The sequence below is a fragment of the Lepidochelys kempii genome, chromosome 3, assembly GCF_965140285.1.
Source record: "Lepidochelys kempii isolate rLepKem1 chromosome 3, rLepKem1.hap1, whole genome shotgun sequence".
Taxonomy (NCBI): domain Eukaryota; kingdom Metazoa; phylum Chordata; order Testudines; family Cheloniidae; genus Lepidochelys; species Lepidochelys kempii.
Window position 1 is genome coordinate 106583144 of NC_136382.1, and position 14961 is coordinate 106598104.

Consider the following 14961-nt stretch of genomic DNA (forward strand, 5'->3'; position numbering starts at 1 on the left):
TTAGAGGACTGGATATGGCTCCCTGATTCAGCACTGGCCTGGCCCCAGCATCAGCCGCTCAAACTTATTCCAGTGGAGAATTGGCGTAGTTTTCTTCTGCCATGTGCCCGTTCTTCCTTCCTTCCTTCCTTCCCTGATGTGTCCCATACTAGGGTGGAGCTGGTGCTTGAGTCAGCTCTCCTGTCCCTGCTTATCTCTTGCCAATGGGGGTCCCCTCCAATGGGAATTATCTTCTGGCGAGTTACAGCTAGAACCTGGCCACTTTGATCAGTCCATAATGGAGGCACCCCAAATTAGTGACTACATCTGAGCATTTTGGCCTTAACCTCAGACTCAGTTTCCCCATCTTTAATCTGGGGGCCATAATGCTTATTAACCTCACTGGAGTTCTGTGAAGAGTAAGGAGATAATATTTGTGAAGCACTCTGACCATGAAGAGTGTTGTATAAATGGCTTAAATATTATTAGTGTTGAACCTACAGTCAACCTAGCTATGTCTAACTACAGACAATACCTTTAATGTTGGTCAGGCCCCTGCATGAAAGGTTATTTCATGCTTTGTGACTTGTTTATCTTCTTTTATCTATTCCCACCCATGTTTTGGGAGATTGTCTTGTTTAACCCATTGCATTGTTTTGTCTAATCCTTTGTGTTTTGCTTTCTTAGCTGTGTTTTGCATGTCACAAAGCTGGAAGCCCCCAAATGCATGAAATGATCAAAGTGTCCATTGCTCACCTCTTCAGTACCCTGTGCTCTCGCATTTTTGCTGGTGCATCCCCACCAATGACATTTCACAAGGTATCATGCTTGGCTTGCGAAACTGGAGCTCAGCTGAGCAACAGTGCTGCACGTTAACACACAAGGGACGGGGGAAGAAAAAAGGGGAAATCGATCCTGCTCTTTCCAGAAAGTCAGCCTGCCTTTAAGTTTAGTCTTTCCACAGTTCTTTCAGTACGTTGAATTAGATAAGAATATTACTACTCAAACCCTCACAACAGACACAGTTCCTGTGACTGGTTCAGCCTCAGCAAGGTCTGAATTGCATGATTGTAAGTGGTCAATAGAATTTTGTATTCCTTGCCCACTGGAATTCTTGTGTGGTATATGATGGCAACCTCTGGTCCACGTTTCCTTTTGAAAATGGCAGAAGAGTAAGGATTTTCTTGTGCTGTCAGAGGAGCATAAAGAGGAAATCACACTGGCTCAGCAACATAGCGCATTACACTATCTGTAAACTGAGACATTTCATATGTATTTCCTTAGGCCTCAGTCCTGTAATGGATCTGTATTGGCAGATCCCTGCTCCTCATTGAAGCCAATGATGTAATGCACAGTTCTGGGGTCTGATCATGAAGGTCTGATTACAGGATTAGAATGTACACTGTTCAGTGTAGGAATTCTGTATTTGTTTAGATGGTTTTCCTGTTATGAAGCACTGTGCACTATATAAATAACAGTAGTGATAGCTGCATGGCACCTTTTTACACATTTAAACTGCATTGACAGTCTATGCAGTGTGAGACCTCATGCATCTATTTAATCTTCCTCACACATCTACTAGTTAAGATCATGCTGAATGAAATTCCTCACTTACCTTAGGAAATATAAGACACTCAAAGGTCAACAGATGCCCCAAAGGCCAAGATGAACTGTAGGTTCTGTCCATTATCTGATGCAAATGCCTTCAGCTTTATCAGGCTTTAATGTATTGTTAAGATGGGGACACATGCAAACCCGAGAAAGGAAATACTGATTTTGTCTTTATCTTGCCTCTGTCCCATAAGAGGCACAAAATATCACAGGCTACGTATAGTGTTCTCACAATGCTACACTGGGACATAACAGAGTGACTGGGATGAGAATGGTGCAAGAGCTATAGTTCATATTATTCCAGGGTGTAGCATTTTTGCTCACACAATTCACACTAATCAAGTATATTATATTTCTAACCAAGGAATTCAATCATGCTTTATTGTGCCCAAAATTTAGCATGAGGCAGAAATCTTAAAAGCATTAGCACCTCTTGGACCAGCTGGATATGTCTGCTGAAAGGAGCAGAGATGATAAATTCAAAGGGATTCTGGGATCTGGTCTTATTCTCCATTCTGTTATATTAAAAGTAATGCACATGGACAGCAGTTCCATTTTAAGCTTATTCCCTGTCCTTCTCCCACAGAAGTTAATGGCAACGCTCCCTTTGATTTCAGTAGGAATCGGATCAGGCTCTTGATTGTGTACATATCCGCATTGATCAGTCCATATAATGAGCTAACCACCTTTAAATTTTCATTTAAAATTTAAAAGCTGGACTTCCTCCTCATTAGGGAAATATAAGTATCTAAAACAAGAAAACATTTTTATTCCATCTATGCTCCTATACTTTGAAAAAGGACAACCAGTTAAATTCAAATTTTCTTTAAAAAGATGTCTGTACAGGATATACCAGTTGTATATTAATCTGTGTACATACAGTATATGTAGTTTCAGAGTAACAGCCGTGTTAGTCTGTATTCGTAAAAAGAAAAGGAGGACTTGTGGCACCTTAGAGACTAACCAATTCATTTGAGCATAAGCTTTCGTGAGCTCAAATAAATTGGTTAGTCTCTAAGGTGCCACAAGTCCTCCTTTTCTTTTTGAGTATATGTAGTGTTGTTCCTTATCTCTCTATGACTGGAGGGGTGTTAACAGGCCACTTCACCTTGAAATAAGTATTAACTGCTTATGTGAAACAATCTGTTCCATCTTGTATTTAGCTAAGACACAGAGTACGTTTCCCAGACCTGAAGAAGAGCTCTGTGCAAGCTTGATAGCTTGTCTCTCTCACCAACAGAAGTTGGTCCAATAAAAGATATTACCTCACACACCTTGTGTATCTCTACACACAGCATATGCAGAATGTATGTATTCATTTGCCAGAATGACTTTACAGAGGAGTTATAACCCTCAGAGATGACTGTATGCTAGAAATGCTGACAAATCTGAATGACCACACCCTGAAGAGTACAACAGGTAGTGTTACGAACCCATGTACATAAAGGCTGACTGAACTTGTATGAATAACTTCACAGCCATAGACAGAATCACAGAGTTCAACATATGCCAAAGTGTGTGGAGTTGCTCCTTTGGATCACAATTTATTAATAAGTTTGTGTTAAACAGTCTGGTTCCAATCCCATGATAGGGATTACAGGAGGTGCTAATTACCTCATATCTCAAACCAGAGGCTGCTGAATCAGAAATGACAACACAGTAATTACAAACTCTTCTTGAGATAAACACCACCTAAAAGAAATCTGGTAAAGGACATTGCACCCAGCATAATACCATATCCTCAGCATTCCATTTCATTTTGATAACTCTCTGCAAAACATTGTCTTTGGGCAGAGTCCAAGAATGGAAAAATTCAATCCTAAAGATGAAAGTTTTCAAAAGTTACGAGCAGCTGAAAATGTAGTTAGAATGGAAACTCTGATTCAATGTGAACTATAGCAGTCACTCTCACTATAATAAAACTAAACAGATACAATTTTTTTCCATTTATGGGCACCAAAAGGCTATTGGACACTGTAATAAACCTAAATTAAAACTGATTTACAATGAACAATCAAGATGCCTAGTTGCATCCTAGTAGCAGAAGCTGTCTGAAAATCCCCAACATATTACTCATACAAAAAACCCACACAAATAACAATTTACGCAAATAATCTAAAAAGAAACAACAAAAACCTTTTTGAGTCTCATATGAGAGGATGCTGCTGCTTATCCACTAGGGGCAGAATTCCAGAATAACAGTTCCTGAAGGTTCATTTGGTCCCTGTTGATGTCATGAATACATCACTGGAATTATACAATAGGGCTAATATTTGAAAGCAACATCCACAGCACAAGCCACTGCCTGGGCATCATAGTTTGACAGGATGGGGAGTGGTTGCCATTTTTGTCTTGCCACCTCAACATGCACAATACTTCAGAAACCTGACAAATTGCATGCTGCTTTTAAACCATATTGGTTTTTGGCTATTTGCATGGCTGAAAAATTTTCTAACACTATTCACTAGTAAATCTGGCTGACTTTCTGCATGAAGAGAGCTTCGCTTCCTCCCGAGATGGTCTACAGTTAAATTGTTGTTTATATCTATGTGCTGCTATCTTGTTTCCTCACCAGGTTTGCATTGAGACATATGTATCTAGCTGTCACCAGCGGAGTATTAACACCGCTGTGCGGGCAACCCTCAGCCAAATGTTGAGTGACTTGACTTTACAGTTACGGCAAAAGCAAGAGAATACGGTGAGCCTTCCGGCATCAACAGATGGTTCAGTATTCCATGGCTGTGTCCTTTCTGTGTCTCTGTATGCAGTGTTCTGTGGCTGAGTGCTATGCCTTCTGGTGTTGTTTGAGCATTCCAGCATCAGTCCTGTTTAAAACTGCCTCCTTTTGGGGTTCCATCTGTACGAATGCCTAACAAATCCTTCAACAGAAACAACTCTTCTCTTCCAGTAGACAGGCTCTACATTTTGATTTGCAGAAAGGCTTCATTCCGATGTCAGATTGTCTTGACTTTGCTTCCTTTTTCTGTTTTTATTTCGTGTGTTTATCTTGGTGAAGTCCAGTCGAAATTCTTTTGCCAAAACTTTCTTAAATATTAAATGTTGCCCGTACCAAATAAATTCTTAGTTACAGAAAATATATTTGGGTTTTTTTTTTAATTACAAAATTTAAGCCAAATCCTTTTAAATGTATATCAAATTAAATGATTTGGGCCAGAGGGCTTCTTCACCTGCTGGCTTACTGGCAAAAAATAACTGGTTTATTTTTATTGCCTTTATTGTGTTATTAAAATCCACAAGAGCTGTTTGCATTAAACTCCAAAGTATTATCTAGATGGAATTATAAGCACCTCTGGGCAAATTTGAAATGACTTTGGCTTCTTGCACTTATGAGCACTTCCTTGCATATTAATGAAGAAATTATTTGCCTTTGTGTGTTTGTTTTGGTTTGTTAGCAGATTTTGCAGCTGTCAGTTGTGCAGAGGTTTAATCTTAAAGCAGTTGTGCTAGGTTCAGTAAAATGGAGATCCTTTTTTAAAAATTAAATAGCCAAAATTTAAGTATAGCATTAATCTGAGCAATAACTGTAAAATGTAATGATAGGGTTACTTATACTTATCCTTTCTTCAAATACAGTGTGCCCAATTTATAAGTAAAAAGATTTTTTTTTTCCAAGCTGGCAGGTCTGCAAATTCTATCTGGATCTGAAAACAGTTGATTTACTTCCGCTTTTACATCCTGACTATAATGGAGATTCTGCAAACTGCACTTAGTTCCTGACAATTTTCTGATGATACATCAGTTGAGACAAGAGAATTGACCTTTTTCTTCCATGTGCTGTATGTACCACAGGGAACAGCCCTGCACTGGCAGAGAAATGAACTAGATTATCTAAGAGGGCATTTCTAGCTGTATTGCCTCTGTAGTGTTAACCGTGATAAAGTATAAAATTTTCAAGAGCACCAAGGTGATTTAAGATATAAGTCCCATTTTCAAAAGTTACTTAGGTACCTGGGGGTCTGCCCCAATGGCTTTCAATGGGACTTAGGTGTCTAAATCACTTTTGAAAATGGGACTTAGGCACATTTGAAAATTTCTCCTTCAAAATTAGTAAAGTAAGAAAAACAGGTATGACCGACACCCAAGGAAGTTGTGACTTTACACTTGCTTTTCTGACCTTAATCCCACACGAAGGCTTTTTAAGGTTAGGAACCGAGTACTTTAAAGTGCTGCATATACCTTCAGCACTATTCTTCCACCTATTCTAATTACAATGTTTCTTTTCCCTCAATAGACAACTGAAAACCATGAAGCCATGCAAGAGTTCAAGAGCCAAGGTATCTGTGCCACTTTATTTTATAGTGACTCTTTAAAATCTGATTTTCTTTCTCACTATTCCTTGTATTTGCCTACTGTTGCCAAGACACCCGGTTGCCATAGTGTTTACATCTTCTGCAGTCATGCTGCTCCTTTCATTTTCCACTGCTCACACCTTATTGGTATCACCCCACTCATTGTACAAGGGCTCTGGTTACTTTCAGAACTGAGAAGTGTCTGCAAAATCTTCTTGGCTGACAACACCTTTAATTATACCTTCATCTGCACCGTGTGAATGGTGTTCCCTAGAGGAAAGCAATAACTAATTATTACAATATGCTGTCTCTGCAACTTAACTCCATAACTATATTCAGTGTTGTGGGCAGGGTTAAAGTGAAGTGGGTTCCCTTCCAAAGTTTGAACAGTGTTCTAAGGACTTTTTCTTCAGAGATTAGGAGGGGTCTGGAGACAGACACACAATTTCTTACTTATTGGGCCAGCCGTGTTACATAACTAGCGGATAATTTTAATATTTTTGCAGGTCCTGACAGATAGCTCTGCTAGAGGGGGAGTGCTAATATGCTTCACCTTCATCATGCCACAGCATCAGTTAGTTTCCTAAGGTTTTTCCTAGGCCCTGTTGTTAGGGGGCTAATTCCTTCATCCACTTACTTCCCTGGTCCTTCTCGTATGAACAGAGAGCAACAATACCCGAAGTCCAAAGGTGCAAACAATTCGATGTTTGTTGGGGTGAACTTCCAGCAAGCATGATTCCAGTTTCCTTCCTTATTGTCTCCCTTCCCAGCTCTGACACCACAGAGCCTGACCTGTGGCCCTGTTCCCATTCCTGCCCTTAGCTAAACATGATTCCAATTTCCCCGCCCCCATTCCCTGTTCCCATTTCCCCCCACACACACATCCCCTTCCTGATTGACTGCAGACTATATAGTAAAACTTGAGTTCTGCTTAGCTATACCTTAATCAATCATTTTACTGAAAATCCTAACCAAGCCTAACATATTGTAACATGATTATGTAACCAATTATATCCCACCACCTTAGTTTACACCCAGCAAAATTAATTATACATCCTACAGGAACAATCACAGAACCAGACAAAGATTATACAGACAAACAATAGCAAAGTGGGAACTATAATGACAAAACAATACAGAAGTGAGGATTTCACATCCCAGCTATTGATAAGTGAGTTCTTGCCAGACAAGATGCTATCAAACTAAGTTTCCTTTTACATCTTCTAGGCACTTCCCTTTCTCTGGAGGCGATAGGCATTATCAGGACAGGATTGTATTCGTAACAGCCCAATAGCACCTTATTTCAATGTGACTAGTTTGGAATGTGAGGATGTGACTGGTCGCTTCCCAGCTTATGGCTGCCTCTGCTGCTTAGCCAAAGGCCTTAGCCTAAGAACAGGGCCTCAGACGGTCACAGTAAGAGAAGGACCTTACGCTGGCAGTCAGTGATTTTGATTTTCTTTTAGACCTCTATAACTAGCCAAGTGATTAGAATACACCTAAATTCTTAGAGTATAGGCCTTTACAGACAGGCCTGAATATCTATATCCTAACACCTGTCTCCACTATATTCTCTGATCGCTAAAGTCTTTATTATTAGGCCCTGATCCCACAGTTGGATCTGTGGGGGTGGACCCTTGTGCCCCATGTGGAGCCCACTGACTCCAATGAGACTCCACACAGGCATTACGTTCTGCCCACACAGTTCCATGTACAGGACTGGGGCCTTGGTTGTTACATAGATTTCTGGTGGTTGGAAGGAGCAGCACAGAGACCAACAATAGGAAAAGCCACCAAGATTTTAATAACCCTGATGAATTGTCTCTAGTCAGGTGCCATGCAGGAGGACTGGAGCCACTTGCTGTTTTTCTTCTTGTCTGAGTTGGAGGAATGGGCCCAAACTTCCATAAATGGATTTAAGCAATTAGTGTTCTCCTCCAAGTTAGTGATGCTACTTTTTCATTTTGTGGGTCACTCGCTCAGAAAGAGATTCTGTAGCAGAATCACTTTCCGTCCCACTACCTTCCCCACAGCATTCTTCTTGTGAATTCTGGTAGCCCATGGTCCACAGTTGAGAACTACAGACCCAAGTCACGGAAGTTGGGTGAGCTCTGAAAGACTGGGGAGGCGTGGTTGATGGTAAGCAAGCTAAGCATACATAATGCCACTTACCTTTGTCCTTTTTGGAGGTTCAACAGTAGAGTCCCTTTGCGACGATGTTGTGTCTGTCCTCACTGTGCTCTGTGAGAAGCTTCAAGCTGTCATAAAGTAAGTGGGTTATTTAACTATAATTCATATTTGTTACTGCAGATTTTCTTGTGGAATGTCACTTATGAGGGATCGTACTGTCCTCATTCTAGGATAACAAGGCAAACAATTCTTGCACTAAGTTAGTTGTCAGAGGTACCTCATCCTCTGTTGGATTGACACGTTATATTCATTTAGCCCACAATTGTGGTGAGAAATTGATTTATCACCCACATACACAGTTTTACTTTAAAGAAACTCCAGTAAGTGATAACAACCCTTATTGTAGATAGATTCTATATAGTAACAACACCTTTCAGGAAAATGCTTGCTTTTTTGCTGTGCTGTGTATAATGAACACATCCACAGAAGAGAGAGGGAGAAAGACGACAAATAGTATAGCAAGACTAAAATAATAGTCTCTTGGAAGGTGTTACTGGTATTCCGTAACCTAAATATTGTGAATATAATGACAAGTTTATCCAGGTAACTCTAATCATTTGCAAATGGTATGTTTTCTTTTGGACTACAACCACCATGTGTAGGATAATAATGCATTAAAATACCGTGATGTTATACATCTGAATATTGATCCAGATTCTCAGGTGGTTTTAAATGCACAGCTTCATTAAAGTCATGAAAGATGATATTCAAGTTTAAGTGGTTTATTTATCATCATTATTATTGTATTAGTGTGTTTTTTTAATAGAAGTCAATGGAGCTTTGCTGATTTGCATAAACTGAGGATCTGGCCCACTGATTCTTTAATATCTCTAATACTATTTTCCAAATTCCTGAGCATGTCTTAGTTGGAACAGAGACTGAATAAACTATCAAAAACATAATTATTGATTTACCCTCCCTGCAACCTTTCAATCAAAGAATTCAAAGCAGATTGCCAAGGCGATTATTATCCCTATTTTACACCAAGAAATTGAAGCACCTAGAGAAGGGACTTGCCCAAGGTCACACAATGAATCAGTGTCATAAGGCCAGATTCTGTGAATTACACATAGCCGTGCTTTTAGAGTGGCGCAGAGCCATACAGCTCTGGAAACACAGTCCCTTCTGGAGCTATCCAGGACTCTGGAGAAGTGCACACACTGCACCATTTCTTGAGGACTAAATGTAGCCAGTTTTCATTTAATGCATTATGAATTAACTGAAAAGCCCTCTGGATGTGATCCTACAGTTCTTACTCATATGAGTAGACCTGGCTTGTGCAAGTAAATCCATAGACACGAGTGGGATTATGTAGGTGAGTATCAACTACCTACAGGAGTCAGGTTTGCAGGATCAGGCTTAATTTCCTAATATTAACCTTACTTAAGAATAGGGTAGACTGAATTTTTTCAGAAAATGTTGTCATTTCGAAATTCCTTTGACTTCAGTGGGATCCACACATATGCAAGGTTCTGCCAGCCCTGTAGTTGCTTACAAAATCAGAACCTAAGGCCCTTATCCAACAAAGACTTACTTATGTGCTGAACTTTACACACTGTGAGTACTCCCACTGAGAGAGGGAGCCTTGCAGTTGACTTCAGTAGAGTTAGGATTTCACCCACAATATATAAAGTTAAACTCATGTATAATTCTTCGTGAGATTGGGCTAAGAAGGGAAACCTGCACGTGGGTAACATGGTTCCTCTAGCAACCAGTTTATGTATCCAAACATGCAAAATTCCAGAGTTTCACGTTTCAGTGCCATTATATGAATAGTTTGTAGAAAGCAACATTTTGTGGCCTCAGAATAGCCCACAATCTAATTGCAAGTACTCTGAAATAAATTGAATGAAAAAATCCTAGCTGTGGAATTTTAAGCCAAGCCCTGCTAACATTCTACTAATTAATCAACCAGGAAAAAAACCCAAACTGTAAGAAAATAAGTTAATCAAAATGAAAAAGTAGCATAAACAATTTGGGGCAATTATTTCAGAGGTATAACTATGACAAACTAAAATCTTGGTGAAAATTTGAAGGGGAAAAAGTTATTTTTAATTAACAACACTGCCTCCATATCATTAAAACTAAGCTCTCTCTTGCTACTGCACTTCTGCTTGGTTACAAAAGACTATGGCTTCAGTGAAAAGGAAAAAGGAGCTGTTAGAAGCTGTTTTACATGGTACAAAATTAAAGCACAAATTGGAGTGGACAAGTTTGTTAATGAGCAAAGAGGCATTGATCAGTGTGAGCAGTAGGAAACACACACAATTTCCCTGGATGTTCTGGAAATCACTTGAAGAGGGGGGCTGCATGCACATTTAGGGGGCGATAGTTTAGGTTTGCAAAATTGTGTGCACAAAAATAATGTTGTTTTCAGTTGTCCTAGGCACTTCACCCTCTGCAACAAACTGGAGTTTTGTCTGTGTGCTAATTATTTTTTATTAATGTCATCTGATAGGCATTGTCCACAAAAATATAACCATTTCAAATCACTGGGGGTGTAATACCAAAACTAAACTACTTAACAGGATCTCTCCTAAAAACTGTTGCCTTGAAAATAAATAAACTTCACAAAGGATCTTTCTTTCCTTTATCTGCAATTCCAGCTCCCCAGGAGACTGCACTGAATTAGAGCAGATTTTGTGCTTGTCTACAATATGCCTTAAAGAGATTAATAGAACCTAAAATATGGTCAATGAACCATGATTTACTGCAGTAATATATCCAGGTAGCACAGAAGCACTAACTGGTAATTCTGTACCTATTTTCTTAAGTGGGTCTTTTAATTAACAGAGAAACATAATGAAGGATTCTAATTAGTTCTGGAGGAAAACAAATGCAGCTGGCTTATTAAAAAAACTTACTGAAGTAATTATGTGGGAGGCTGGGAGTAGAAAGCTGTTCTTCCTTTCAGCCAATGGTGGTTTCTCCTCAGAAACAACCTGTCAGAGAGATTCACCCTGTGCAGCCTTTGGGTCACTAAGGTGAGGCTTTGGGTTATTAAACTGTCTGCTCTAATCTCCTAGCCTGATGATTACTTTAAAACATTGCTCTTAATTTCAAGCATATTGGTATTTGCTTCTGAGGGAGGTGAGGCGGAGGTGATGAAAGAGGGGTTAAGGGAGATGCATTCTAGTCATTATGGTTCCCGGGGCCCTGAAACAATTAAACCTGCTCTAGCAGGGTTATTAGCAGATGAGCATCACTGAGGTATACAGCAATACAGGCTATTTGCTTACTGCAGATCAACTTCATCCTGGTGGGGAGATGTTTTTGTAATAAATAGACCTTGGAAAGAATTCAGAGGCAAGGGTATCTATGTGGATCAAAAATCCATGAATGCCATAAGTAACATGTTCTGTATATATTGGATTTATATGACTCTCATATGAAGTAATGTGGGAATGATCCATTTCTTATATGGCAGTCCATATCTTTATGAAACACTTGCAAAGAAAGTAGGCCATCATTTTCAAACCATCCATAATATGGATTTAGGTATCTAGTTTTACACCCTCAAGCTTCAAATTGTTGGCCAACAGACATATGAAAGACATATCTTTTCTACTTAAGGATAATTCATTTGGCAAGCCACACAAAATATATTCATCAAAAGAACCAGGAAGAAGCAAAGATGATGGATCAAGAGGAGTCCAGTCTCTATAGCTTTGCCTACTTTTTGTTTGTACCTCAGAAAATATGGTTTCATAGCCCTCACCTTATCAAAAACAATACTCCAAAAGGAATGGAAAGCTCCCTGACTTGCTGAGTGAAAAACAGAATGTTAATCCTAATGGGAAAAAATTCTTTACATGGTGAAGCAACTTTAAACCTACCTATTGTTTGTACCTTGCAGTTAATTCTCAAAATATGCATAAGAACATATTCTGTTTGTGGTGTCCACAGATCCTTCCATATACTTTTCTTGGGACTCATCTTGGTATTAAGATTGTAGCTGACTAACCAGGAGTTCTCAAACTTCATTGAATCGCAACCCCCTTCTGACAACAAAAGTTACTACAGGACTCCATGAGGGGGGAATGAAGCCTGAGCCCCTCCGCCCCGGTGGGGACCAAAGCTGAAGCCCGAGCCCCGCTGCCCAGGGCAGGGGGGAGCCAGAGCCAAAGCCCAAGGACTTCAGCCCTGGGCGGAGGAGGGCCTGTAGCCCAAGCCCCGCTGCCCAGGGCTGAAGCCTAAGCCTGTGCCCAAGCCCTGCTGCCCAGGACTGAAGCTGAAGCCAGCCCCGGACGATGGGGTTCGGGCTTCAGCTCTGGGCCCTAGCAAGTCTAACGCCAGCTGTGGTGACTCCATTAAAATGGGGTTGTGACCCACTTTGTGGTCCTGACCCACAGTTTGAGAAGTTGAGAACTAGATCCCCAAAAGTCACATTGACCCCAAAAGTCACACTGACGCCAAAGTCTAGCTTTCCTTATTTTGCGTTCTTTGCCATGATTTCTGTCATCAGAAGAACAGAAAAGGATGACAGCAAAAACGAGTGAAGAGGGGGAGAAGCAGAGAATGATAAAATATCTGTGTAATAATAAGAATGTTAGGCAGCTGCTGAGTGTTCTCAGGTTGCATAAAGAGACTGTAACAACTCTATTGGGGTTTGAAGAGGTTTCTATTCATTTGTGCAAAAATCCCGTCTTCTTCTGTATTAAGTCAAATTTAGATAATGGCATCTGTCTTCTGTCTACTTTTTCTTTTCTTTTTTTTTTTTAGAGGACTTTTATTCCTCATTTCCTCGTCGTGAAATGGGACGAGCTAATCAACCTGTTGTTTTCTCTACTGCCTGCTTTTACTGAATGTCATTAAGTGCAAAGCAAATGGGATGCTAAAGAGGATCACACATTTGAAATCCATACCATTTTCAGGCAGATGCAAAATAACACTGCTATAAATTACAGAATAACATGCAGGTGAACTAATGCAGTTCTCCAAACAGAATAATAATAATGATGATGATAAAGTCTTAAAAATATTTGTTTTCATTGTTTTTGAACATTCTTTGTTTCTGTTTGTCAGTGAAAATCAGCAACTGCAGCTTCTCTACCTGGAATGTATTCTCTCAATGCTAAATAGTTCCTCTCCCAGCATGCACAATCACAGAGGATTCACTGACCTTATTTGGTGAGTACACATGTTTTGCACCTTCCTATGAAGAGAACTGGAGTTTAGATTTCCACCAATTAAATGTTTGGGGGGGGGTTGGGGACCACCTGAGCAAACATAACACCCCCCCCACACACACACACACACATGCACCAGATTTGACATTATAGAAGCCATGCCCAGCCCTCACTGGAAAGCTCATCATTAACACTTTGTTGGGTAATACAGGTTGCTGAGCACTGGGTCCCAGCTATAGGAGACCCTATAGTAAATCTCATCATTATCATGGAATCCCAGTTATTTAGGCCTTGACAGGAATTCATTGATCACTTTGTGTATCTTTTTGCAACAGTGCAGGATTGAACTCTGCACTCCACATACAAGTTTTATTTAAATTCGACCGGAAGCGACTGGGCTCAGGAGTGGTACTTATGTAATAGGGAATAATCATTTGCAACACTAACTGAGTTACTGACCTGTGCTATGCAGGAGGGCAGATTAGATGATCCTAATTGTCCCTTCTGGCCTAAAAATCCAAGTCTAGTATATTCTTGAAGCCTCCAGGTTGATACCACCGAGATCCATTTTATCAAGTTATTCCCCTGTCTAATGGGCCTTACTGCAAGGTCCCCTCTTTTCAATTTCAGGCCATTAACTATTTTACTATACGGTATGCCACCTGCTCAGATCAGCTGAACTAACCCTTACCCCACTTTCCGACTGGGGCAATGCCCCTCTATACTATTTAGATGTTTGGCTCCCAAGAATGGTGTTAGAAATAAGGGAAAAGTGTAATTAACACAAAGTCTACCAGAGTCTGCGAAGCGCAGCCATGTCCCACCTGTGGCCTGCCAGGCTCTGAATCTCCCTTGAGGATGACCGTGTTGAGAAGCAAATGTGTATGTGCTTGTGAATTGAAAATGTGTTCCATGAGCTTACTGCACCCTGTGATTTTTAAATAGAAGTGTTTGAATCAAACCCACCTCTGTGGGGAAAAGGTAGGGGCGTGGCTTTTCCAGCTCCCTTCCACCACTTCTTCTGCAGCCCTAGGCACGGCTCTGGCAAGAGCCAGGGAAGTTCTAAATAGCAGCTGTCGCTTCCCCAATGCAGATGTTCAACGGCTACCCTGAGGACCACCTACTGCATCACAGGGTTGGAAGGACAGAGTACTTCTGGCTACTCCATTGCCTGCTCACTTGAGTGCTGGAGCCCTGCCATGAGCAGGGTGGGAGCTTTCCTGGTGCTGTACAAGCCTAAGAGAGCGCCTAGCACACGCATGCACACATACAAACCCAGGAGAGGGGAGAAGGAGCTGAGAACCTACAACTGGTTACAGCTTCCTGATTCTCTGCCCCAGTCCTGTCACAGGTTAAAGCCGGCTGATGACTACGCTAACTTGTCCCGGCTGCTGTATGGTCCATCAGGGACCATGTGCCAGCTGGGAATAGCCAGAGTGCATGTCCTCTGCACCCCCGACATGCCCTCTGTGCCAGACGGTGAAGAGAGAGAGGCACAGGAGTCAGCTGTACTAGCTCTATGCCCATAGGGGACTTTCTCACCCTAGGGGAATCCCCAGCTGGGGGCTTGCTTGTGGTTTCTGCTCCTTTACTCCTTTTGGCCCTCAGGCTGAAAAGATTGGACAGCAAGAGTGTAGAGCTTCTTAATTTGTTAGTCTCTAAGGTGCCACAAGTATTCCTGTTCTTTTTGCAGATACAGACTAACACGGCTGCTACTCTGAAAACAGTCAGCTAGAGAAAGA

At 40.9% G+C, this 14961-nt stretch overlaps 1 protein-coding gene across 6 annotated transcripts in view; it reads left to right on the forward strand.

Moving 5' to 3' along the window:
• The window catches only part of ARFGEF3 (ARFGEF family member 3), a 124617-nt gene that overhangs the window by 52833 nt on the left and 56823 nt on the right, over window positions 1-14961 (forward strand). For 5 of the 6 annotated variants that reach the window (XM_073337434.2, XM_073337435.2, XM_073337437.2 and 2 more), the window contains 4 exons: window positions 4166-4288; window positions 5843-5885; window positions 8090-8168; window positions 13116-13220. In XM_073337434.2, coding sequence (XP_073193535.2) covers window positions 4166-4288; window positions 5843-5885; window positions 8090-8168; window positions 13116-13220 — 350 coding nt within the window. The remainder of the gene's footprint in view (window positions 1-4165; window positions 4289-5842; window positions 5886-8089; window positions 8169-13115; window positions 13221-14961) is intronic. The other variant, XM_073337439.2, reaches the window with a different exon arrangement.